Source organism: Rhinatrema bivittatum, chromosome 2 (genome assembly GCF_901001135.1).
Source record: "Rhinatrema bivittatum chromosome 2, aRhiBiv1.1, whole genome shotgun sequence".
Classification (NCBI taxonomy): domain Eukaryota; kingdom Metazoa; phylum Chordata; class Amphibia; order Gymnophiona; family Rhinatrematidae; genus Rhinatrema; species Rhinatrema bivittatum.
The window spans coordinates 145,956,647-145,984,473 of NC_042616.1; the positions used below are offsets into that span (position 1 = coordinate 145,956,647).

Here is a 27,827-nt window from a genome sequence, read left to right on the forward strand (position 1 = left end):
GCGGGGGGCAGCACCCAAGCCGGTCCGGGGACGCCAGAGAGGACGGCAGGCGGATGCCGCGGCAGCCAGGCATCCATGAAGAGCAGGAGGAGTCGCAAAAAAGGAAAGGTACGCGGAGTGAAGCTGTCAGGAAGTGACGGTCTCAACACCCACGGAGCGGGGAGTGTGGCAGAAAGACACACAGGTGCTGGGGAGCTCCAGGGTCTGTGAAGTGGGGTATACCCACGGAGAAGTCCTCTGTAGTGATGATCCGGCCATGGTCCACACAGCGGGGTACACTGGTGAGGGTCCTCAGTAGCGATGGTACAGCAAAGGTCTGCAGAGCAGGGTACACCGATGAGGGTTCCTCAGTAGCAATGGTATGGCAATGGTCTGCAAAGCGGGATACACCGATGAGGGTTCCTTGGTAGCAATGGAACGGCAATGGTCCGCAGAGCAGGGTACTCATTGTAGCAGAGTGAAAGTTCCAGAGAAGGCCCCGGAGAATGGAGCAGGCAGAAGTCCAAGGTGGAAGGCCCTCTGAGGAGCAGATAGCCAGAGACAGGAAGTGCCCCCGAGGAGCGGGTACCCGGAACGTCTCATGCCACGGAAGCAGGAGCTGGTACAAGAGTCTGTAGCGAGCGAAGAGGATTCAGCATTGAGGGAACTCATTGCCAAGTCGTAGGTAGGCAGGGCCAGCCAGCTTAAGAGTCCTTGAAGAATGACATCATCCGAGGAGGTCGCCCCTGAGGTTCCCGCCATGACGTGCATAAGACTGGCTAGGTAGCGTGCACCTGCATGCCTAAGGGACTCCAAGGGCAAGATAATGGTCAGCAGTGTCCACGCCGTCCAGGGGGGCCCGGGAACCAGGGCGTGTAGGCTGGCAATAGCTAGCAGAGGCCGCGAGTAGACCCAGAGGAGTCAGTGTAGTCAAGCAAGAGGTGAGCAACAGCGGTCGCAGCCGTCTGCGACCGACGGGCGTAACACATAACATCACTTGCTGCACTACATTCAGAAAAAAGCACAGCAGTTTGCTCTCAGTGCATACTTTTTATAACAGAAAAACACAATCTATGCATTATGCCATAATGATTAGAGAAATCAAAAAAGAAAACAGTTCTCCATAACCACAGTAGTAAGGGAAAAGAAACCAGCACTCTCAAAGATTGCCCATAATTGCCTGCACTTCTATCTTACTAGTGAACAGCTTTGTTTCCTCTTTATAGAATACCTTACGTTTCACAAGGAATTGAAGGGATATTTTTATTCTCCTATGGTACAACTGTGTACAGTATGGGATAAGATCTTTTCTTGAGTTCATACCTTTAGCAGAGAAATCCAGAAACAATAGCAGTTTATGATTATCAGATTTTAACTCATCAAGCTTCCAATAAGCGATTAACATCTTCATTTTATCCGTAAAGTTTAAAAACTTCACAACCGATTGCCTTGGCTTTCTAGATTCCAACAAGATAGGACCTAAACGATGTGCCCGCTCCTTGAGGATCATACACTCAGAAGCACCTACACCCACAGCTTCTGGAAGCCACGTTTCATACCAAAGAAGTAGTGCTTCATCTTTCACACTATCAGGCAGGTCCACTGTTCTGATATTATTTCTTCTATTGCAATTTTTGAGGTCATCGATCTTATCTTCAAGAAACTGATCAAGTAAGGTAGTATCAATTGATTCTAATTGCTCCAAAGCAGCAATAACCCCATTGTGCTCTCCATTTTTTCATTAAGCTCATCCAAAGAAATTGTAATTTCTGGAGCTTATCATTTACTGCCTCTGATACTACTTTCATCAGCTCCCTAAGCAAGACCTCTGAGATTACATTAACAACCGACCCCGAATTGACTGCCATTCTGTCTTCCCAGTCTGGTTCATTACTGTACTTCCATCTGCTATCTGCCCTGATCCTTGCTTGTCTTCTGCCTCTGAATGGACTCTGCCTGCCTCAACCTTGTCTGCCTGACCACATCTCTGTCTCATGATTTTACACCATGCCTTGGTCCTGTCAGTGAGTGATCCCAGGGTCCACTATTTTAAGCTCAAGACAGTTTGCTCAGGCCATGGACTTGGCTGATGTTCCCCTGCAGGAGTTTCTGTGGATCCTCTCACAGACAGGCCAACAACAACAACAAAATCAAGATCACATTATTGGAGTTCTGGAAGACCTTATTGTGGCTAAATAAATTGCAGTCATCGCTAGCAATGGCTGCGAAACTCCCAGCATCACCACAACCAGTCGCTACCTTTACCTCATCTCTGACTACTCCATCACTTCGCCTACCTCTGCCATCTCGGTATGATGATAATCCCAAGACTTGCAGCCTGATTCACTTTGAGCTCTAGCCAGCCAACTTTGCATCTGAACAAGTGAAAATGGCTTTTATAATATCTCTGCTATCTGGTCAGGCTCTGGCACAGGCTTCTCCCTTGAGGGAGAGAGATGGCTCCAGTCTGTGGAATCTTCAAGTATTCCTGACCAGCTTCAGAAAGATCTTTTATGACCCCGCTTGAGCATCTTCTGTAGCCTCAGAATTACTTTGCCTGAGACAGGGTGCCATAGCAGTTGGGCAATATGCAGTACAAGTCTGTAACCTGCCCTCCAAACCCTCGTGGAATGAAGAGGAGCAGGGTCTATCGAACAGGGTCAAAGATTACCTGGCTGGCCGTGACATCCCTGCCAAACTGGACGACCTTGTATCCTTGTGTGTGAAAATTGATATTCAATTTCAATAGAGGTCCCAAGAATGGGAGTTCCTCAGACATGGTGCCCATCCAACTTTCAAAGACCTATGCTGTACCCTGTCTGGTCCCAGTCCAGTCTGCATCCAAAAATGAACCCATGCAGCTAGGGTGATACAAGTTACTGGAAGAGAAGCGCCACCAAAAATTGCATAACCTGTGTTTATACTGTGCAGACAAAGATCATTATACCTCCTCCTGTCCAGAGAAGTCTGAAAACTCCTATGTTTAGGCTTGATGTGAGAGACAATACTAGGTACTTCCTCTCCCATGTCAAATTATACTGACTGTTCAATTAGACTTTGTAAATAAGGAATTCTTCTGAGAAGTCTATTTGGATGCTGGCATGGCCAGCAACTTCATTGATGAACTCCTGGTGGGAAAATGTCATATACCTCTGGTATCATTGAAAAACTGTCTACATTTCTTCAGTCTACAGAGAACTATTTCCAGGAACCATTCACTACACTACTGAAGAAAGCATCTCATTTTTTGTGCTTCAGAAGGCTGTTAAACCTGTTCCATTTGGTCCAACCTAATTACAGCAACACTGTCCGATCAAGAACTGGCGAAATGAAGATATCCTCTCATGGAATACCCATTATTTTCAGAATTGTCTGCTACCTGTATATCTTCCTATGCAACTCTGTTCATCAGGTCTCCCTGTTCTTCCAGGTTTGCCTATGCATTACTCATTGTTTTCAGACATCTGTAGTAAAAAATGAGCCGAGACTCTCCAACCACATCGCCCATATTATTGCACCATAGACTGAATGCCTGGCAAAATACCACATCCAGAAGAATCTCAAGTGAGTTTTCATCAGGCTGTCCACTTCTCCGACTAGTGCATGTTCCTTATTCATTGGCAAGAAAGATAGTTCTTTGCACCTATTTATCAATTACCAGGATTTCAATGCCATCATCATAAAAAACAAATATCCCTTGCCATTGAAACTTGAATTATTTGACTGGCTTCAAGGAGCTTCAGTCTTTACCAAGTTGAATCTTTGGGGGGCATGCAATCTCATACACATATGAGAAGACAATGAATGGAAAAACCACCTTTAATGCTCAATGGTCTTCCAGAGGAACGAGGATCTTTTGAAAATGAGCATAATTTGGCTACTATAGTCTTATTGCTTAAACCTATTAAGGGATTTAACACTACCAGAGTCTTACCATCCAATCTCCCTTTTAAATCAGGATGTCAAAATTCCAGCAGCCATTATAACACAAAGACTGAATGGTGTAATTCAGATTATTGTTTCTCCTGATCAAACTGGATTTATCAAAGGCAGACATTCTTCCATCAATATTCTTAAAGCTGTTTTGGACTTATATTCACAGAACATAAAGCAACCAGATAGGATATTGGGAAGATTAGATTCAGAGAAAACTTTTGATAGGGTGGAATATGGATTCCACCCTATCAACAATATGGATTTGGGAATAGTTTTCTGGGGTAGTTGCACCTTCTTTATGCAAACCCTTAGGCACAAATTCTGGTTAATGAGGTTTTGTTTAGTCAATTTCAGCTTGCTAGAAGCATTAGACAAGGCTATCCTCTTTACCCCTTATTGTTTGTCTTAATTTTAAAACCCTTGACAATAAAATTGCACATGATGGATAATTTTCCATGGAATATTAATAGGAGGAAAGAGTATTAAAATAAGTTTATTTGCAGATGATGTGCTGCTTTTCATTGGAAATCCTATTATATGTTTAGACAATATACTTGTAGAAAGATCTCAATTTGGATCTTTTTCAAGCTACTGGTTCATTGCCTTAAAGAAAGCTGGAGGTGGTGGAGAGATATTTTTCATACACCAAATAGGGTTTCTCCTTTTTTGTCCATGACTGGTAATTCAGAATTTCCTGTGGGAATGGAAAGTGTTACATTTCAGATCTGGAGCGAGAAAGGGCTATACTGTCCAGGACATTTAGTTCATCCTGAACAGTCTTGTTTATATTCCTTTCAACAAATACAAGAAGAATGGGACATCCCCAATAATAGCTTTTTTGCCTATTTACAAGTCAGGCCTTATTGCACGAGTCTCATAGAAAGAGATGTAGAAAAAATTAAATTTACAGATGATGAAGAATCTTTTGTGGAAACGAGGCCCAAGTTTATTAAAGGTGATATTTGGGTGCAACATATTACACAGGGAATGCATTGTCAGCATCTTGGTAATTTAGCCCAATTATGGGGAGAGGACCTTGGTTTTTAGTTGGAAGAATCTGATATGAAAACTGATTTTGAAGCGTTAGACAGATACCTTAAACCAGCAAACTTGTGTGAAACCCAATTTAAAATACTTCATAGAGTATATCTTACTAGGGCTCAGACCTCTGTTTGAAATGTAATAGTCATGTCAGGACTTTATGTCATATGCTTACCAAATGCCACAAGTTACAAGCCATTTTAGAGACAAGCTTATGGTTTCCTGAATTGTCTGTTAGGAAAAGATATTATTTGGAATGGCATAATGTCTTATTTATAATTTTTTGATAGATCTTTGGCAATGCCTGCTGGCAGTCTGCGGCTGGCTAGTATTGCTCTAACCCTGACGAAAAAAAATGCTTTTTCCCATTGGCATAATGACGAATTACCTGCAATTATGGAACAAATGAGTCAGAAAGAAGTTACAGGAAAAAAAGCTTTATTATATCACATACGTTATTATTTGTTGTGGAAAAAAGTACATGACTTGTTGTAATAACGTTTATAGTTCCGATCTGTATACTCTGTGTGGAGAACTATGAAAGGGTATGAGTAGAGAATAAATGTTAGTATGTGTGATTAAAACGAGATATATAACAAAAGGGAGAGAGAATAATTGGATTGTTATTACACAGTTCTGCATTGATAGTTTGTAGAAATTTGGAATTGTTGTCTTACGGGATTTTGTAATCGTATCATGCGCGCGTACCCCTTTGAAAATCTACCCCTAAATTTCATCTGCCATTTGGATGCCCAATTTTCCAGTCTCACAAGGTCTTCCTGAAATTTATCACAATCTGCTTGTGATTTAACTACTCTGAACAATTTTGTGTCATCTGCAAATTTGATTATCTCACTTGTCGTATTTCTTTCCAGATCATTTATAAATATATTGAAAAGTAAGGGTCCCAATACAGATCCCTGACGCACTCCACTGTCCACTCCCTTCCACTGAGAAAATTGTCCATTTAATCCTACTCTCTGTTTCCTGTCTTTTAGCCAGTTTGCAATCCACGAAAGGACATCGCCACCTATTCCATAACTTTTTACTTTTCCTAGAAGCCTCTCATGAGGAACTTTGTCAAACGCCTTCTGAAAATCCAAGAATACTATATCTACCGGTTCACCTTTATCCACATGTTTATTAACTCCTTCAAAAAAGTGAAGCAGATTTGTGAGGCAAGACTTGCCCTGGGTAAAGCCATGCTGACTTTGTTCCATTAAACCATGTCTTTCTATATGTTCTGTGATTTTGATGTTTAGAACGCTTTCCACTATTTTTCCTGGCACTGAAGTCAGGCTAACTGGTCTGTAGTTTCCCGGATCGCCCCTGGAGCCCTTTTTAAATATTGGGGTTACATTTGCTATCCTCCAGTCTTCAGGTACAATGGATGATTTTAATGATAGGTTACAAATTTTTACTAATAGGTCTGAAATTTCATTTTTTAGTTCCTTCAGAACTCTGGCGTGTATACTATCCGGTCCAGGTGATTTACTACTCTTCAGTTTGTCAATCAGGCCTACCACATCTTCTAGGTTCACCGTGATTTGATTCAGTCCTTCTGAATCATTACCCATGAAAACCTTCTCCATTACGGGTACCTCCCCAACATCCTCTTCAGTAAACACCGAAGCAAAGAAATCATTTAATCTTTCCGCGATGGCCTTATCTTCTCTAAGTGCCCCTTTAACCCCTCGATCATCTAACGGTCCAACTGACTCCCTCACAGGCTTTCTGCTTCGGATATATTTAAAAACGTTTTTACTGTGAGTTTTTGCCTCTACAGCCAACTTCTTTTCAAATTCTCTCTTAGAGAGGTCAAGAAGTTCGGTGCAAGGGCTGACTGGAGCTTCACCCCTGGAATCCCGCAGTCCCCCCGGGAGGAGCCCGTAGGGACCCGGGCTGCTGGGACTTAGGCGGGCCCTTGGAGACGACGGTCAAGAAGAAGTCTGAGGTCAAGTGCCAGAGGGTTGTCACTTACCAGTCCGAGGTCACACACCGAGGGATCACCACTTGCCAGTCCGAAGTCACACACCAGAGAATCACTGCTTGCCAATTCGAAGTCAATACCAGGAATCACCGCTAGCCAATCTGAAGTCAAACACCAGGAGTCACCGCTAGCTGATCCGAATTCAGGAACCAGGAACACCAAGACGAAACAGGAACAAGGATCCAAAGCACAAAAACTCACCGAAGCAAGCAGACCTGACTAACCATGGAAGTTGCCAAGTCAAGGAATGAGCAGAGGAAGCCTCCTTTATACTTCCTCTGCTCTGGATCATTGGAAGCAGCTGAATGTAATTAAAGGGCTTAGGTCCCTTTAATTCTAGTGAGGGGGCACGGCCTCACGCCTAAGATGGCGGCAGCCATCTTGGATTCCGGCCGCGGGGGAGAAGCTGTCGCTGCCACGCAGGGGAAGCAGGAACAGCTCCCAGCCGAGTAGACACCCCGGGGGCCCACGCCGACGCACGGGAACAGCAGCACTGGACCAGAGCTCCTCACCCGGTGTTTGCCGCAGTCAGGTAGGGGGCGCACCCGTGGATGGCCACGGGCGCGGAACACAACATAAATCACCTGGACCGGCTGGTATATACCTCAGAGTTCTGAAGGAACTAAAAAATGAAATTTCAGACCTATTAGTAAACATCTGTAACCTATCATTAAAATCATCCATTGTACCTGAAGACTGGAGGATAGCTAATGTAACCCCAATATTTAAAAAAGGCTCCAGGGGCGATCTGGGAAACTACAGACCAGTTAACCTGATTTCAGTGCCAGGAAAAATAGTGGAAAGTGTTCTAAACATCAAAATCACAGAACTTATAGAAAGACATGGTTTAATGGAACAAAGTCAGCATGGCTTTACCCAGGGCAAGTCTTGCCTCACAAATCTGCTTCACTTTTTTGAAGGAGTTAATAAACATGTGGATAAAGGTGAACCGGCAGATGTAGTGTACTTGGATTTTCAGAAGGTGTTTGACAAAGTTCCTCATGAGAGGCTTCTAGGAAAAGTAAAAAGTAATGGGATAGGTGGCAATGTCTTTTCGTGGATGGAGCGGAATTCAGCAATGAGGGAACTCCTTGCTAACTCGTCAACCGAAGGGCCAGCCAGCTTAAGTACAACAGATGGATGACGTCATCCGGAGGAGACGCCCCTGAGGTTCCCGCCATGACGTGTACAAAGGTGGCCCGTGCGCACGCGCGACTAGGAAATTACGGACACAAGATGGTGGTCGGTAGCGCCCACGCCGTCCCAGGAATGCCAGGCTGGTCGGTGGTGGTTGGCAGAGACCGCCATTCTTGCAAGAGATGACAAGGCAGCAAAGAAAAAGGTGAGCATTAGTGGTCGCAGCCGTCTGCGACCGACAGGCCTAACAGCATTTATCTGGAGAAATAAAACAGCCCATATCAACTTTGATAAGCTGGTAAATAGCAGGGAATTGGGTGGGTTATCATTACTGAAGATTAGGTTTTGTAATGCCGCATGTTTGATTCGTTTTGCGCATGAGTACCCAGGCAATACAAATATGATAGTGCACTTTTGATGGAGACATGGTCCTATACTTAAAGACCTGGCAATCTTTTACGTGCTAAATGGATCACTTTACTGCCAGACCAATGTAGCAATTTTTATTTTGTTTCCATTTGGAAAGCTTGGAGATGATGGCAAGCTCTATTTCCCTTTTATTAACCCTTTAAAGGAATGTTGACTTTCCTGCTGGTATTGGTAGCTCAGTTTTTAAAGAGTGGGAAAATCAAAGTAATCCTAAACTTTAATTATTTGATAGACATGGGCCAAGATTGTTTTCTTTGTTTCGACAGGTTAGGGAATGCTGGACTATTTCGCCAGTCAATTTTATGTCTTCTCACAGGTGTGACACTATTCTTTGAAAAACTCAGGTCATAACTTTGTGCATATTAAATACAGCAAGGTTAAGGATTATTTTTTAATATAGCTTTTAGATATAATATAATTGCTATATGGCATCTAGTTACTTATTGATTGTTGCAAGTATGGGAGAGCGGTCGTTTGTTCAGGACAGAATGTGTAGCCTTGGACCACAGCACAAGCCCAGATGAGAATCCAGGACAGAGCCGTGGCAGGCGAGGCGTATCCAAGCATAGGTGGACAGGCTGAAGACTCGGAGCACTCTGACCTCTGCCAAACCTGAACGCACCAGAAGATACCTATCAATGCAATGCTGGGCTCTGGGTAGCCCTCCAGTCACTCGATAGCCCTTTCGGACCTGCCGCCTGGGAACGGCAGGTGCGACAGGACGGACAGAGGTTGAGAACAGATGATGACTCTTGAACTAGGATGAGACGAAGGCATTTAGTGTTAGGATTCTGCCCTCTTGGGCAGCCTCTTTCCTTCTCTGCCTGCCCTGCAGACTGGAGGCCACAGTCCCCGGTCTTTCTTGTGGCTGGAGCCACTCCTCAGTCTGCCCTCTGCGGCTTGAGAGCTGCCGTTTGGTGCGATGCCTTCCTCACTTCTGCAGCACAAGCCTCCGGGAGACTTCTGCTTCTGTCCTTGTCCCTGGTCTATGGAGTTTCTTGTGCCTGCTGTGTCTATGCCAAAGACTCTGCCAGTACCTGTGCTGTTCCAGTGTGGTCCACGACCAGCCACTGGTGTCTGTGTAGGGTGCGCCCCAGTGCAGTTCTCAACAGCTTCTGAGACATGTTTCTTTCATTATTCCACATCTTGTCTAGAGACTACTTCGAGTCCAGCGTGGTCCGCGACCAGTCCCGCGGGTGGGCTGTGTAGGGCACGCTGCGTCGCAGTCTCAACCCAGTACTTTGCTTGAGTCTTCTGAATACCTTGAACCTTGTTCTTGAGTCTTCGTCTGTGCACCCAAGTACCTCATTCCTGTGTCTTCGTCTGTGCACCCAAGTACTTTGTTCCTGAGTCTTCATCTGAATCTCCATGTTCTGGTCTTCACTGCCCTAGTCTCTGTCTGGCCTGCCGCTTCTTGCCGTTACTCAGCGGCAGGTCCAAAAGGGCTTGGAATGGTCAGAGGACTGTTCATAAGACCACCATTGCGTTGGTGGTGTTCCCGAAGCATGCAGGTCCGGCAGAGGGTCAGACTTTGTTCTCATCCATGCTTGGGCATGTCTCAGCAACCCTCGGTGCTGTCTTGGATTCGTCTGGGATCGTGCTGAGATCCAAGGGCACACAATCCTCTCAAGATAGGATCGCTCTCCTAGCGTTCCCTAAACATAACAGAATGCAAGGCCCTTCAAGGCCTCCCCAAACATAACACTTGGAGACTTGGACAAGACGTAGGCACTTGGAGACCTGGATGAGATGTAGGCCCTTGGAGATTCAGGTAGGCACTGCCCCTCAGCGTGCCTTACACAGCCCCCCATGGACTGGTCACAGACCACGCTGTCCCACTAGGCGCCCTATACAACCTAAAGAGGCTGGTTGCGGACCACATGGAGAGCGGGACGAGCACAGGACTGAAGCTCAGGAAGAAAGAGGAATCTGGGCAGTGCTTGAAGAAGAAATCAATTGGAACAGGGCTCCAATGACTAGGAACAGGACACCGGATCAGATACGGATTTACAAACAGGATGGTCATCTGGAGACTGGATCCAGCAGGAAGGGACAAGGCTGGAACTCCAGGAGCTAGGAACTGGGGAAACTGGAACATCCAAAGACAGGAACCGAAGAGACTGGAACATCTGGACAACGAGACAGACAAGGATGCAGGATCCGTCGAGAGACCAGGAACACAAGACGAAGACAAGGGAGCTCCTTGAAGACAAGGGAGACCTTGAAGGAGTGAAGGTGGACCTCGGAGCCTCCTGGATGGAAGAACAGGAACAGAGCATCCAGGAGCAGACAGCTCCTTGTGAAGGCGATGAGGAACTGGTGACGAGCCCTTTTATAGGGCTGAAGAGGCAACACAGAGTGATGTCATTCAGCAGGGCTTTTCCCACCATGGGCCCTTTAAATACAGTGGAGAGGCGCGGCCACGTGCCTAGGGGAAGCCCAATGCAGGAAGAACAGCGGCGGTGTCCTGCCATGAAGAGGAAGCTGCAAGAAAGGGGTGGTCGGTGGCGGCATCCAGGCCGCAAAGGAAAGACTGGCGGCGGCACCCCCGCCGCATGACCAGGCAGGACGTCGGCGGTACACGGGCTGCGAGAAAGCAGCAGCATCGGTGGCCTCCAGGCCACAAAGGAGAGGCAGTATGTCAGAGTCAGGCTGCAGGAAAGTGAGAGGCTGCTCGTGGCTAGGCCCATGAGCAGAATCGTAACAATGATAGATATCTTTCTTTTCTACAAAAAATGGTAGAGCTTTGGTCTATTGGCTTATGGGCTGAAATTACAGCGGCAGATCTTATCTCTGTGTATAAATATTTCAGGTGGCCATGAGAGAGATTCAATTGAAAATCTTTCATATAATTTATCTCACTAGAGATCAGGGGTCCAAATTAAAATTTATATTTGAAATGTAACTATCTACGTGAGAAATTGTCTCATGTTTACGGAGTGTCCCAAACTGAGATTTTACTGAAATAAAATATTTAGTTTTTTGGTGAAGGTGTTAAACTGTGATGTACATTGGTCAGGCAAATTGTAATATTTGGGTCTTTTGCCCTGTGATGTTTTCTTGCCTAAGTGGGTGAGAAGGGCAATGATTTGTTTCCATTTCACTTTTGATGCAAAAAAGATTACTTTGTCATTATGGAGTGGAGAATTACCAACATTTGAGCAATGCATCATTTTATTTATTTATTAGATTTTATATACCGTGGTTCCTGTATGAGATACAGATCGCCTTGGTTTACAGTAAACATTAACTTCGCTCGTAGGCCATACATAGAACAAAAGAAAACAAGAACAGAAGGAAACTTAGCTCGCAGGCCATATAAATAACAGAGGAAAAACAGGAGCTGGCACAAACTGGTACAACGAGTACAAACTGGTACAACGGGTACAAATGGTGCAACTGCTTGGGAGAAAAATATGAGAACTGGTACAGTTAATATCTCGAGTGAGTGGAAATATAGCAGGGGGTTGATGAAACACTATGCTTTTGTGAAAAAGATGAGATTGTATAATGTGTTGAGTCCCAAAAACGAATTGGTGAATAAGATCTATCTTCAGTTGTGGAGAAGTTTGACATTTGGACCGCTGCTTGAAATTGTCTGGCATAGATTGTCCATATATCTATATTCTGTCTTTTATGTTATGTTGGATCCTTGTTTGGAACCTTCGTAGGTGTGTGTTTGACGTGGGTGTATGTTGGTAGGGATTTTTATACTTTGGGGTTTTTCTGTTTGTTCTCATAAAACAATTTTTTTTTCAGATTGTCTCTGCTTTGTACGGGTCATTACTCATGTTAACTGTATTGTTGTATACCTCTTTATTAATTGCTGTTGAGATTATCTAATAATACGTTTTTTTTTTTACAAACTTCTTAAAAGGCTAGGCATAAACAGCGAAGGCTGGGAGAAGGCAAATAAGAAGCAGAAAGTGGGGCTGGAGAAGCCTCTCCACAGCACCAGCAGAATAAAAAATTTCCTGACTATAATTTTTTTGTAGATTAAGTCAAGAACTCTCCCCCCCCCCACCTCCCACCAAGCTCTACCAGGGCCCCTCTGGGACTGGGACCATCCAAGTGACCTTGCTCTTCTGGGCATACCAGGGGCCTGGCCTTCAGCTGCATCAAGGCTGTCCTGGAAATCCTGCATCACCAGTGAGTCCTACCATCTGCTGGAGGCTGAGAATACTGGAGTTTCACTGTGCTGCACCGCCTAGTGGTAATGACGTCACAGAGAAAGTCTGTGTGCTCTGCTTTCATCTGCTGGTAGGGGACTCAACTCACCGGTTTGGACTGGACTGGTTTAGCAGGATGAAATGGAAATATGTTTTCAGCACAGCTATAATCTTATTATCAGATTTCTCTATAGGTAATACTGAATGCATTAGTGAGTGAACTATCATTGAGATAACTAATCCCATAACACTCAATGGAACAGCTTTCTTCTGCTTTTTTTCCATGAACGTATGTGTTTTAATATAGAAATAACTGGATTATGCTTTTCAATATAGCCCATTGTTCCCTTCTAGAGAATCTGGAATTATCAATTTGTTTGAGAAAAAGAAAAGACTGCTTACTGTAGGGGTAAGCAATTCAATTCCTGGAGCGTCATAAATAGACTGGCTTTTCAGGATATCTGGAATGAATATGAGTATGAATGAGGTATATCTGCATGAACTGCCTCCACTCTCTACAAATGCACAATCACTGCTGATGTTCTAAAAACAGTCTTGTTTGTAGCATGCTGGGCAGAGCCAAGACCAGCTCTTTCTGTGCCTGGGGCAGATATATAGAATTATGTGCCCCCCACCCCAAACTCACTTACCAGTGTCTGCTCTGACACAGCACTTTCTCCTTTAGCAGCATGGGCACAGCTGTCCTTATATTGGTGGCAGCTTCAGCAAAGCATTCGTCCCTCTCTCCCCTCCTACCCATCATTCCCCTCTGACTTCCCCCATCCCCAGAAATCCCTTTCTTTTCCTCATCCCTTTTCCACGACTCCATTCGGTGCTCTGAATCCTCCTATTTCTTCCCCACACCTTGCCCTGCATCCCTTGCCTTTCTCCCGCCACTCATTGCCCTGCATTCCACCCCCACTTGCCCTAGATCTTTCTATGATCCCCCCACTACGTTACAATTGATTTGTAACCTATCATTAAAATCATCCGTTGCACCTGAAGACTGGAAGGTGGCCCCAGTATTTAAAAAGGGCTTCAGGGGTGATCCGGGAAACTATAGACCAGTGAGCCAGACTTCAGTGCCGGGAAAAATCATGTAAAGTGTTATAAAGAATAAAATCACAAAACATTTAGATAGGCATGGTTTAATGTATGTGAATAAAGATAGAATTGTTTTAATTAACATACCACAATTCTATCTTTATTCACATACACACACCATCAACTAACTTCCAATAATGCTGTTTAAACAAACGAAACTTAATGTTTCGTTTGTTTAAACAAATCTACATTTTTTTGAAGGGATGAATAAATATGAGAACAAAGGTGAAACTGTAGATGTAGTGTATTTGGATTTTCAGAATGCATCCGACAAAGTCCCTCATGAGAGGCTTCTAAGAAAACTAAAAAGTCATGGGATAGGAGGCGATGTCCTTTCGTGGATTACAAACTGGTTAAAAGACAGGAAACAGAGAGCAGGATTAAATGGTCTATTTTCACAGTGGAAAAAGGTAAACAGTAGAGTGCCTCAGGGATCTGTACTTGGACTGGTGCTTTTTAATATATTTATACATGATCTGGAAAGCGGTATGGCAAGTGAGATCAAATTTGCGGCTGGCACAAAATTATGCAGAGTAGTTAAATCTCAAGCGGATTGTGATAAATTCCAGGAGGAGCTTGTGAGATTGGAAGATTGAGCGTCCAAAGGGCAGATGAAATTTAATGTGGACAAGTGCAAAGTGATGCATATACGAAAAATAACCCATGCTGTAGTTACACGATGTTAAGTTCCATGTTAGGAGTTACTACCCAGGAAAGTGATCTAGGTGTCATATTGGATAATACATTGAAATTTTTGGCTCATGTGCTGTGGTGATCAAAAAAGCAAACAGAATGTTAGGAATTATTATGAAGGGAATGGCAAATAAAATGGTGGATCTCATAATGTCTCTATATTGCTCCATGGTGAGATTGCACCTTGAATACTGTGTGCAATTCTGGTTGCCACATCTCAAAAAAGATATAGTTCAACTGAAGAAAGTGCAGAGTAGAGCGACAAAAATGATAAGGGGCATAGAATGACTCCCCTATGAGGAAAGGCTAACGAGGTTAGGGCTGTTCAGTTTGGAGAAGAGACGAGTGTGTGGGGGGGGGGGGGGGGGGGGGGGGGGGGAGGGGGGATATGATAGAGGTCTACAAAATCATGAAAAAACGTGAACAGGTTAAGTAAATTAATTATTTACTCTCTCAGATAATAGAAGGACCAGGGGGTACTCCATGAAGTTAGCAAGTAGCTCATTTAAAACAAATCAAAGAAAATTATTTTTCACTCAGTGCATAGTTAAGCTCTGGAATTCATTGCCAGAGGATGTGGTTATGGCAGTTAGTGTAACTGGGTTTAGAAAAGTTCCTAGAGCAGAAGTCCATAAACCACTATTAATCAATAAGGATTAATAGCTTGAGATTTATTTAAGTGTTTTATATACTGTCATTTCATGTGAGAATCACTAGTTCATAATGATGTACAGGTTATTTAATGCTTGGGTACTTGCCAGGTTCTTGTGGCCTGGTTTGGCCACTGTTGGAAACAGGAAGCTGGGCTTGATGGACCCTTGGTCTGACCCATATGGCATATCTTATGCTCTATATGCTCTTATCCCCTTTTCATCCTCACCCACCCCTGCCCAGCAGCAGGAGTCCCCTCTCTTTTTGCACCCCCTTCTTTAACTCTTTTCTTTACTCCTGCTAAGCAGCAGCCTCCCCTTCTCCCTTTTTCTGTTTCTCCTTCTTCTTATGCTCCTTGGTCAGAAATGCTGTAGATCTTTCTGCAGTGGAAGCACCAATAGCTGAAGAAACTTACAATCAACACAGGGCCAGTGAGCCATGAGGCAGTCCCTCCCTCCCTTTCTCCTACACAAGCTTATTCATTGCCGTATCCTGAAAACATGAGTGGCTGGGGGTCCCCCAGAAAAGATTGGGGAACCACTTCCCTAGATCCTTCAGCCTTGCGAAACTGTTATGTTTTAACTTGGTTTGTGGGCCCTTGGGTCATGGAGAGAGTTGACTCCACCCACAGGTAGGAGCCCTGTGGGGTCTCTCCACGACAGGCGGAGTCTCAGCAGTGATGGACACAGGAGTCAGAGAATATTTATTATACAGCGAAGAGAAACCTGAGGAGCGGGTTTGAAACTCAGTCCTGGAAATAGAAGATCTGAAATGGATTCTCCGGTAGTGGTCTGCAGAGTGGGGTAACCAGTGGAATCCTTGTTTCTTGATAGACCTTGTACGTGGTAACTCCGGTAGCGGTCCGCAGCACGGGGTAGGCTGGAGACAGATGTGGATAGCTGGTACAAGACAGCGTGAATCCGGTAGTGGTCTGCAGAGTGGGGTAACCCAGAAAGTACTTGCTTCTTAGTATACCTTGTGTGTTATAGCTCCGGTAGTGGTCTGCAGCGCAGGGTAGGCCGGAGGTAGGTATTGGCAACTGGCACAAGACAGTGTGAATCCGGTAGTGGTCCGCAGAGCGGGGTAACCCGAGGATCCACACAGCAAGACAGACGTGGTGATGTAGAATAGGTCTTGTACTCACTATGCAGTAGAGAATTCGTAGTAGCAGCAGCTGGTGAAGGTGAGACAGGCAGATGAGGCTCTCCGAGGAGTGGATAGCTGTGAGTGCAGCAAGGCTCCCGAGAAGCGGCTACCTAAGGCACTCAGACAGGAATGCAGGAACAGCGATGCGAAGTGTCTCAGAGTAAAGGAATAAGCAAGATGGAATCCTTGCTAACTCGTAGGTAGGAAAGTCCGGTAGGTTTAAATACACGTAGGCAGTGACGTCATGTGTAGGGGTCGCCCCCAAGGTTCCCGCCATGATGTGCACAAGAAGGAGGCAGGCACGCGCGCACATGCCCTAGGTCACACCAGATTCAAGACAGCGACCGGGATCGCCCTCACCGTCCTGGGAACGCCAGGGAGGTCGGCATGCAGAGGCGGCCATCTTAGCCAGAATTGAAGCTACTGGGCAAAATGAGGTGAGCAGTAAAGGTCGCAGCCATCTGCGTCTGGGCGCAACAGTAACCTCCTCAATTTTCAGGTTCATAGGCTCCCCCTGAGTTTTTGTAATTAAACTCAACTATCTTTATGTTCCCACCACAACCCATATGTTTTGCAAAATATATGTTTCAGAAATCACGTCACAGTCTGATGAATGTGTTCTGTTACTTCTGGGAATAGAAAAGATCACAAGAAATCCCTAAATGTATCAATTAAAATGTATTCTTTTCTGAAATGGCTGGCTGAAATGTTTTTACAAATCATCATAGGAAAAACATTCAAATTATTTTGTCATTTCAGTTACAGTGACACAAAGTCCCTCCATTACCAGTAACTTTTTGAAGTAATACAAAACCCTGTAAAAAGTCACTCAGAAACTATATAACAAACCTGCTATACCAGTACAGCATTAACTTCCAGAACTCAAACAGCAAAAACCCTGCATGAAAAGGCAACACTGGCAAAATTCCACCTGGGCTTGAAACATCAATACACATTCTCATGGGAAAACAAAACAAGCTGGAGTACGACAGATCCCTACATAGATAATACAGGGCAGAATACTTCACCTCCGTCACACATATAGGACACAGATCCTCACCAAATACAGAATAGGGGATCACAAATTAGAAAAAGAAATATGCAGATAAAACCAAATTCTTCTTTGTTTTGCTATTCTCTCCAGTCCCCCCCCCCCCTTTCTGTTCCCTGAGGATAGGAGGAGAGGGGAGAAACAAGTGCGAAAAAAGGGCTGAATCAGGGAGTGTTCTTTGCATGTGCTGTTTACTCCAGGGTCTCATCCCCCTCTATTCAGTTCCGTGCATGCTGGAATAGGAAGCAGAGGACTGATCTTTGCTGCCTGAGATTTTGGGCAATGGCCACCAATAGAGTCATCTGGACAGAGCCCTGTGTGCTTATACGTATTGGTAAAAGCAGCCTTGATAATGATGTCCCCTTGGGTTTGACATCTGAGGCAGCCTTTCCTGTTGCCCGCCCTAGTCCCAACTCTGATGCCAGGACCTGAGTTGCCTACTCCTGGCTTAGTGTATTTTGTGAAAACAACACCAGTCCCACAATAAATTTTGTCAAGATCGAGGGCATTCCTGGGTAGAGGCCTATTTATAATGAATTTGCTACTTTATTTTCCACCAGTATTTGAGTTCCTTCTGCTCACAAGCTAACTGAAGAAGGTGTTCCCACCTTCCTTAAAGAGGCAAAGACTATGCTATAACAGATTTATTCAAGCGCACAGAAAAGTCAACGCAGGCACAGATAAGTACAGCACCCTCTCAGCTAGAATACAGTTGATTTAGATGCTGGTTAAGCGCTGGAGTTACTAATATTTAGACATCAGTTGATCCCACTGCAGGGTTTATTATGGCACACATTTTCTTAGGAGCACAAGCTGGCGGCTGTACTCGCAGAACGTGCAGAAGAGGGGTACCGCGGGGCACAAGCATCGACTTTTCTCCAGCCGCTTCGCGCCGAGCACGTGGAAGGACACGCAAGTACGTCACTGACAGCCCCGCCACTTCAGGCAGGACGGGGGCCGGCCGGTTGCTTAGGAGACGTGACGTCGGACGTCGCGCCTCCCGCTGCGGGGAGGCGGCCCTTAAAGTTGTCAGTGGCCGGTCGCTGCCTGAAAGAAGCGCTGGCGCCGGGGAGGAGGAGGGGGGGGACTAGCGGGAGCCTGTGCTCTTTTAAGAGCCGGCGTGGGGATAAGAGAGCCACGTCGGTGCTAGAGTGAGTGTCTCTGCGTGCCGCCGCCTCGCCTCCTCCTCGTTCCCCTCGGGCTGCCTCTGCTGCACTACCGGCATGTGCGGCTTTGGCGCCTTTCCCCACCTCCTCTGGCTGCTGCTGCTGCTGCTGATCCGCCCGCTGCCCTCCAGCGCCTGGGACAGCGGTGATTTGGAGCTCTTCGACTTGGTGGAGGAGGTTCAGCAGAATTTTTACGAATTCCTGGGGGTTGAGCAGGTAAAACAAACAACCAAAAGCCCAAACAAACTAATAAGCGCCGCAGGCCTCTGTCGCGTGAAGAGTTTGTGCCTGGGACCCGCGCCTTCTGGAAAGGGGACGGGAGGAGCGGTGGCCCGGGAGCACGGAGGAGGGGTCCGGCTGCCGGGCGCCGGGATGGGAAGGAGTCTCGCTTTCGGTCGGGTCTCCTTACCCACGCAGAGCCGCGGCTTTGCGGGGCCTCCTGGGGCTGCGTTTCCCTACCTGAGCCGGAGACACTGTCCTGCGATTGGGGGGAGGGGGCTGCTGAAGACATGTCGGGGGGTTTGGGTTTAACCGCAGGATGGTCTTGTCGCGTTTACCCAGGGGTGTTTGGCTAACGTGTGGTCCCAGTGCTGGCCGCGTTCTCCGGCTGCCATTTAAATTGTCTTGGTTTTCTCTTCAACTAGTTTTCGATTACTTTATATGCTCTGCAATGCTCCTAAGCTTAGGGTAGTGATTCTGTGGCCTTTACACATGGTGAGCTTATTTGTGGTTGTAAAACATTTTAATGTTGTGCGGGCTATAAACAGACGCATGCATTTAATATAACAATAAAGCATCAGATTAATCAATGAAATGCCATAGTGGGTTAGATGAAACGTCTGACAGGGGCCAAACTAGGTCATAAGTATTGGGTAGGAGCCCAAAGAATAGATTCAATTCGTCTTGCTCATAACCAGGATAAGAAGATTCTTTCCGAAGTTTGCATGGCTAATAATGATTTATGAATTTTTCCTCTAGGAACTTGTGAAAACTCTTTTTAAATCCAGTTATACTAACTGCTTTCACATTCTCTGACAACAAACTGCACAGTTGAAAAAAAAAGTGCTATCCTAGACTATCCCTTAATTCTAGTAGGGTAAATAATGGTTCTCTATTTACCTGTTCCACCCCCCAGTATGTCTTCTGTTCAGGATTGAGGATATCACATGGGGAAAAGTATAGATAAAAGCTTTTAGATTGAAATGTTTTTTTCTGTCCTAGCTACACTTGATGTTTTCTACACATTTCAGAAGTGTTGAAAGAATTGCTTTAAAATATATGCTTTACTCAACATGTGACATTGATTTTGATTTGTTACTGTATTTATGGTCTTCCCTGAGGAACTCCAACTAGGAAATGTCACTTCTTAATAGAAGTTGAGCCATATGGTAAAATAGGAAAACTACATTAACATTAATAGTGTGTATAATTAAGGCATATACAACTAGAATAAAAGAACTGTACTCCCAAAATAAAACATGATTTACTGTTTTCTTTAAAATAAATCAAGTAATTCAATAGGGGAGCCAGGCTGGGTGACTGAACTGTTTTTTTTTTTTTTGTCAACTTGTATCCCTTGTTTTGGAATACTTTCATTTGTGTTGTGTTCTAATAGGATTTCTTTCTCTTTGATTTTTTTTTTTTTTCCTGTGCCATTCTGATTCAGTGATTTTTTGCTATCTGCATTGTGTTCCTTCTCTAGCAGAAGCCAACCTGTGTTGTGCAGTGGAGGCATATTTTGACTTGATGTAGCCTTTCAAGTTTTGAGAGATTTTTATTGTCCTTAGACATTGACATCGAGGTGCTGCAAATATGATTATACAGTGATCAATTGCTGACGGCTATAGATACATCAGAGCTATATAGTTAAAAAAATTAAGTCTCTTGTGCCAAAAAATCTTATTTACATAAGAAAAATTTACTAAGCATGGGTGGTAACTTTGAAACCGGAGCGCATGAGTATGTGCATATGCAGGCTTGTGCCAAAGAACGTGGCCATTTTGTAACACGTGCACTTATATGCGCACATGGTATAAAATAGGCTGTACGTGTGCGCTCAATTTTATATGAATGCGTGCAAATGCTGCCTCTACCGCGTAAGTGGGGGATTTTAGCAGACTCACACGTGCTGACTCAATTGGCAGTTTCCAACCTTGGTTCCTAGTTTGCTCAGGTAAAGGATAGGACTTCTAACCTTCCTAGTTAAATAGCCTCCCTTTTACCTTGTTAGTCCTGACCCTTAAAACCCAAATGAGTAGCATAGATTTTTTTGTTTTAGGACTTTTATGCCATCCATAGCAAAAGTAAAGTTGCATGGTAGGGAACACTGGCATGAGCTCATGCACATAAGTATTTACATGCTGGTTTCTTTTATAAATCCTGGATTGCCCATGTCCCATCCCTTTTTTTGGAAAACTTTTTGTGTGCGAAGTGAGAGATACGCATGTATATGGGTGCTTTTTAAAAATCCACATGGCATGCACTGGCCAGACCTCTGCATGTATCTCTCGCTTTGGCGTGTCCTGGGCTTTTAAAACGTATCTCCTAGTGCATAGTATGTTGGACTGTCTTCATGTAAATCTCAAGATTGATTCCTTATTGCTAAATCTCATCACATGTTGTTGTACAAGTTGAACATAAAGTCCAATCTAAGACGTGAAATCTAATATTGTACTTAATAGAAATATCAAAGAATGGGTTAACCATGAATAAGAGAGGCTAATTCAAAATATGCTTGATATAGTACTTGCATTAGTGTTCACTGACACAATTAAGCATGCTGATGGATGTACCAAAAGGAAGGCAAAGGGAGGTAAATTAAGAATCTGAAGGATGAGAGAAGAGAGCACTAATGTTAAATATACATGAAAGCATATCTTTAACACTTCTCAAAAAATAAAATAAATGAGCACCTATGAAACTAAATCATTCACTAAACTTAAATTAATGTTTACATATTGCCTTACATGGTGACTCTGAACCATTATAGCGTCACATACATCAAATTGGATAAACTCTTTAGATTTCCTTTTTTAAAAATTGTATTTAAATGTTAAGCATATTAGTAATCATTTGTCTTGATGAAAAATTACAGTACCAAATACATAGGACAATACTTACATAGAAACATAAGATATGATGGCAGAAAAGGACCAAATGGTCCATCTAATCTGCCCAGCAAGCTTATGGTAGTATCTGCTGTACCATACAACTCACTCCCAGACTATCGAGCCAGTTCATTGGCCCTTCCTCTTCAAAGTCCTAGAGAGGATGAATTTTGGACCATTGTTTCTTAATTGGTTGAGACAGCGCTACAATATTCCGCAGGCGAGGGTGAAAGTGAATGGATTCTACTCTGACCCTTTTGAGATCTAGTGGGGAACCTGTCAGAGATGCCCATTCTCCCTTACTCTTTGCTTTATTTCTTGAGCCCATGACTATCAGAATGTGGAACTCCGCAGGGGTACAGGGGGTGCAAGTGGGAGGGACAGATTACAAAATGTCACTATTCGCTGATGTCCTTTTTACGTTGAATTCTCCGGAGACGTCGCTAAGGGAGGCAGTGCACATTTGGCACAAGTTCAGTGCTGCTTCAGGATTTAAATTAAACTTAGGAATATATTTAAACAGTTCTGATTTTTCCATCTGATAATGATGCATTTTGGTTGAAACATAACTTCTCGATTAAGTGGGCATATCGGAAGATCAAATACCTAGGAGTGAATATCAGCAACTCCCTAGAAGACTTGTACAAACTCAGTTATAAACCCCTCATCCATAAAATCTTTGGAGACCTAGACTCTTGGGCTGGGCTGCCTCTATCCTGATTGGATAGAATCGCTTCCATAAAAATGAATGTTACCTCACATTAGCTATTTATTCCAATCTCTACCGATTGAACACCCTTCAGCCATGTTGAAACAATGGCAGCAGAGATTTTTTTGCATTTATTTGAAAACGCAGACCTTCTCAAGTAGCCAGGTCTAGTCTGTATAAGCCCAAACTATGGGGAGGGTAGGTGGTACCATGCCTAGACTGGTGGTACGTGGTAGCGCAGTTGAAAGCACTCTTGGATTGGAATAGAAAGCATGCAATAAAGCAGTGGGTGTTGGTAGAGCAGGCCATAGTTGGCAAAATGCCCTTGTGGGCGATGCCATGGCAACCGCAAGGGACTTGGCTCCCAATAATTATGATATCTAGCACTACCCTGAAATTATAGCAGAGATGAGAACAAAACTGGTGGGACCTCGGAAATATTTTCATAGTTCAGCCGTCCAGCATAACTTATCTTTTCCACCAGGATGGGAGGACAGGTCCTTTTCCAAGTGGGCGGAGAAATGGATAACATGGCTGGGACATCTGTGGGAAGCAGGCATAGTGAGGGATTTCTCCACAATTAGGGATAGGGCACACCTTACCCCATTAGATATATTCCCATACCTCCAACTTTGTCTTTGTTAAGAGTGGATATATGTAACTACTTATCTAAAGGGAAAACACATTTTGAAAATTGGTGTGATCAGGTTGATAGGATGAAGGGTCTGACATCCTGCTTATATAAATATCTCAATGCGGATTCAGCGGGCAAGCCGTCCTTTGTGAGGGCGTGGGAACAAGACTTGCAATGTTCATTATCAGACGAGCAGTGGGACACTATATTTTACAACACCAAGAAGGACGCTCTGAAAATTTGTTAAAAGGTGTTACTACGGTGGCACCTCACAACTGAGAAACTTCACAAGGCTTACCCTCAGAAAGGTGAATTGTGTTGTAAGGGGTGTGGGAGGAAGGGGACTTTCATATGTGGTGGGAACGCCCCATAGTTGCCCAGTATTGGAATATCTCTGCCATTATAAATAAAATATTGTTAGTATCTGTGACAATACACCAGAGTGTATCTTGCTCAATCTACCTACGGAACTTCCTAAAGATCAAAATAGTAGCCCGATGTGAATTAGCGGCCCAATGGAAACTAACCTCTATCCCTACTAAAGAAGTAGTACTGCTGTGCCTAGGCTGTACTTGCTCTTCTTTGTTTCAGTTGACGGTGCTGAAGAATCATACTATGTCTACATTTCAGAGGACCTGGAGTCCTTATTTGACATGGAAGCATGAACAGGATACCACTGAGATCTACTCCAGTAACTTAAGGGTACAGAGTCTGGATAATTGGGATGATATCTACATCCCCACAATTGCTAATCTGTATTAGGGCAGTCAACCAGCACTTTTTAAGATTCTCATGTTGTGTATTGATAACACTTGGGCTTGATGTACAACTTTGGTATTTGCAGTAAACAAATATGGGGGGAAAATAGAGGGAGTATATTACATACTATACACCAGTGAGTGTGGAACAAGCATCAACACTGTATATCATGTAGATGGAAAGAAATGAGGGATCCATGTATTGTAATGGATTAAAGGTTAAACGTGTGACGTTTTGTACCATATTATGATATTTCTATGCAATAAAAATTGTCATTTACAAAAAGAAAAGTGCACATTAAAATCAAGCAAATATTAATCAAAGTAATATAAGCAATCTTTTTGTCCACTCTACTAAATAATAAACCCTATGCCCAGGAAATCCCAATCTGTATCCTTAACTCATTTTGTGTTCTTGCTTGGATAAGTCTTGGAGGGTTGTAATGGAATGTTGTATTTTTCCTTTATCAATATATGCACAAAAGGAAACACTTATAAACTGGCAAACACTTCTCTTTCAGCTAGCAAGATGTTTAGAGCCATTCTGTTCATCACTACTCCAGCAAAAAAGGAGACTTCCTGTTGGAGTGCTACCAGTGCTTAGTTTTGTTCCACGATGGAGGACAGGTTCTTCACAAAGACTTCCAGCTCAGACTCCAAAGCTGGGAATTAAGTAATGCATACTTTTGTGCCTGCTGTATGTATTTAATGGGGTTAGTAGTCTCATCCTCAGTGATGGTGATGAATATATGGATGATGCAAGAAAGCAGAGGTGACAGTGGAAGCACTGAAATAGCAATGAACAGAGCAGTTAGGAATAGTATAGCCAATAGTAAGTCGAAGTGGTGTTGGAGGAAAGTCTCTTGTAGGCCCTTCTTCCACTGATAATGAAGACTCCTGGTATCCCTCATTTGGTAGTCATTCATTAGTGCAGGGGGGGAGGGGAGGGGAATATGTATATCAACCCAGCTTAACCTTCCAGTTGGCATCTTTAATGGCAACATATGGGCCACTTGTGGATAAAGAGCCTGAACCAGGTTTTGACTGGTTCAAGGGAAATATTCACAGGAACAGTGCAGTTATAGTTAGCTGCTGTGATGTTTGGGTGACACATAGCTCAAATTCCTCATGATGAGGAATATAGATGTTACGTGAACTGAAATTGTAATAAATGTCTATAGGAGTAACTTAACATAATTCATTGTTGGCCAATGGGAGTAATAAATATGGCAAGTATAATTTTTGCTCCAGTCAGGAGGAAGAGTATAAATTCCATTAGAATACGCCTTGACAGTATAACTACAGTTCAGGCAATCATCTTCTGAGGACCTGTTGGGTTTGGCTTGATCCAGGACATACTGAAAGCACCATTTGACTGACTGGTTCTTGGGCATGACAGTTCGATGGGGTTCACCAAAAATGGGAAAAACAGGGGCACCACCCTGATATACATGGCTAGAGTCCACTCCAGCAGTGAGGTTTGCTGGGATGGCAATGAAGGCATGAACTGTAAACAAGGAAGCAATAGCACTTGGAAGGTGAGTACAGATCCAGCAATCTGTTAAATTAAGGCAATTTTGAATGGTCTTTGTCAGATGGTATGGTGATCCCCCCTTGTGGCTAGGGCTTAAGGTTCTTACTGGATTATTGGGCCACTTGCGTAAGGACAAAAAGCAACCTGGCAGTCGCACTTCATTAGGCTGATGATTTTAGGGTTGGGCACATCCAGTGCCCCAGACCTTGAGAAAAAGGCAGTGCAGGAGGTACCAGTGTCTCCTATCCTTTTATCACTACTTCCTTCCAGCTCTATATAGAGCCTGCTTAAGACTATGATTTGAGCCTCTCAATTTTCCCCTCCTGTTCCTTGTCCCAAGTGTACTTCAGTGTAGGCCTTTAGGACTACTGTTCTCTTAGTCTTTCTGCTTAAGAAATGAAGCACTGTTAGTGTTACAATTCAGTTAGAGTCCAGCACCAATAATTTTATAAACCACAATGAGTTTCTTGCCAAGCACAAAGACAGGCCTCATGTAAATTCCTCAATTTTTCATCTTTTCAGAAGGTCTTCTATTGTCCTAAGGCAGGAATTGCAGTTTACTTGGTTAGCCTTTATAGTGAAACCCTACTTGCCAGCTCTTCGGGGTTAGTGCAGTAATCACTCATTCAGTTGCAGAAGGTGACAGTCTCCCAATTCACAGGGAACTTAAGCATTTAACCCCAATCTTCTACCAGACTTCTTAGAATGCCTGAGCCATGAGTGTTTCTATCAGTACAGGCTGCTGCTGCTGGCATAACTCTTCACAACTTCAGTAATCCTAATTCCCTGGCAACACAGTCTCTTCTACCAGGGTAAAAGGAAAAACCCCCAAAACCTTTTCCCCAGTACCAGTCATTAGTTGCAAGTCCTGGAGAACTTCAGCAAAGCTGCAGGCTTTTTAACCTTTACATCAGTCTCTGGCAACACAGTCCTTTCCTCTAGCAGTGTGAAAACTGCTGGGGTTTCTACCTCCCTTTAGTTAAACAAGAAACCAAGGCACTTGGAAACATTCAGTTGAGCAGTGATTCCTCCATTCCACTACTGACCAAGTGTAAAATCTGAAAGCCTAGCACGTCTGTGGTAAAACTTGGGCTTCCCTGTAACTGCTTTTTTTCTTAGCTTATAGTGAATGTAATCTTTGATTTCATATATAAATCAGGCCAGCCCTCTGCAGTCAGTTCTAAATCAATCCAAAATAGAGAACAACTCTTAGTAACTTTCTGGCTTCCCTATAGCCTCTCTTAATTAACTTGGGGGCCAATGCAATACGGTGCACTCAGCCGAGCGCACTGTATAACCCGCAGTTGGACACGGGTTGTTTAGGTGCTACCTAATCTCCTTATGCATACTTGGCTTGAAATTAGTAACATAGTAAATGAGGCAGACTCAGTAGTTCTCACAAAGAAACACAGAAGAGGAAGATGGCATTTTTCATAACCAGTTTGCAGATGATGATAACCTGTTAGCTCATGATTGTAGTACAGTGTTTCCCAACCAGTGTGCCTTCAGATATGATCAGGTGTGCCATGGAAAAGTCACCATTGTCTGATGCTTGGATCCAGACCAGCTTCTGCTTAGCACAAGAGGTACCAGTGTTGTCTTAAACATGCAGGAGCTTTTTTCCAAAAATATGTAATTGTGCTTTTCTGTCAATAAGCAGGCTGAATCGCCCATGCTGAATGGGTGATGTCATCAGGGCGGCACTAGGTGGAGCTGGCTCTCAAAGCTAAGGCTTTTTCCCTATTGGGCATGCATGGTAGTTCCCGTACGAATGAGCCTTACAGAAATCTCCTCGGTACTTTTTCATCCAAGGTTTCGCATGGACTTGATTCTCATTTCTCTCAATTCCACTTCAGTTGTCTTCAATTTTTACCTCAGTCGCTTAATGCGACCCCACAACAGCACTCTTCAGTGCTATCATGGCCCAAAAAAATAGCCGGAGGCTTTAAATACTGTAGTTGAGGCACATCATGTCATTATGGACAGCCACAACTACTGCTACTTTGTCTAGGCCTGGACTACGACCAGGGGAACTGCTGAGATTGTGGTAGGATGTCTTCTCTGGCTCAAAGAAAAAGGGCTGAAAAAATAGCTGGTCCTTGGGCAGAAGACACCCATGCCCAATTCTCAGCCTCCTCGTCTCTGGAAGAGGTAGGAGAGCTCCTCCAGTCTTCTCCGGGCCAGTCTCTACTCTCAGAAGCCACACTACCAGATACATCAAGGGCACGCAAACAGGCATCACAACCTGGAATGCTACATTTGGCCCTGTGCCCTTTGATGCCCTTATAGCATCGACAAGTGCCGCATGCGTCGAGGCCCATTCATGTAGTGCCGCCGTAGACTGCACTGAGCTCAGCGCATATGGTGCCGAAGACAACATGCTCGGCCCCGCAACAGACGGGCACAGTGCTCACGATGCATACTATAGCAAATACAACGCAAAAGCTGAAAAAGACAGTGTATGAAGCACTTGCACTGCTAAAAACAAACAAAGAAAATCTACGATTGTTCTATATGTCCAAAACATAAGATGCAAGAAGTTAGCCAGGGGGGTGCAAATTCTTGCAGAAGGCCACAAAAGCAGGCATGTTTC

General features: G+C 44.1%; 1 protein-coding gene across 3 annotated transcripts in view; it reads left to right on the top strand.

Moving 5' to 3' along the window:
* Positions 1–18,351: 18,351 nt before the first annotated feature.
* DNAJC1 (DnaJ heat shock protein family (Hsp40) member C1) overlaps positions 18,352–27,827 on the top strand; it is a 652,900-nt gene continuing 643,424 nt past the window's right edge. The window contains exon 1 of one of the 3 annotated variants that reach the window (XM_029588718.1): positions 18,352–18,708. In XM_029588718.1, coding sequence (XP_029444578.1) covers positions 18,550–18,708 — 159 coding nt within the window. In that variant the 5' untranslated portion in view covers positions 18,352–18,549. The remainder of the gene's footprint in view (positions 18,709–27,827) is intronic. The other 2 variants (XM_029588719.1, XM_029588720.1) reach the window with 2 other exon arrangements.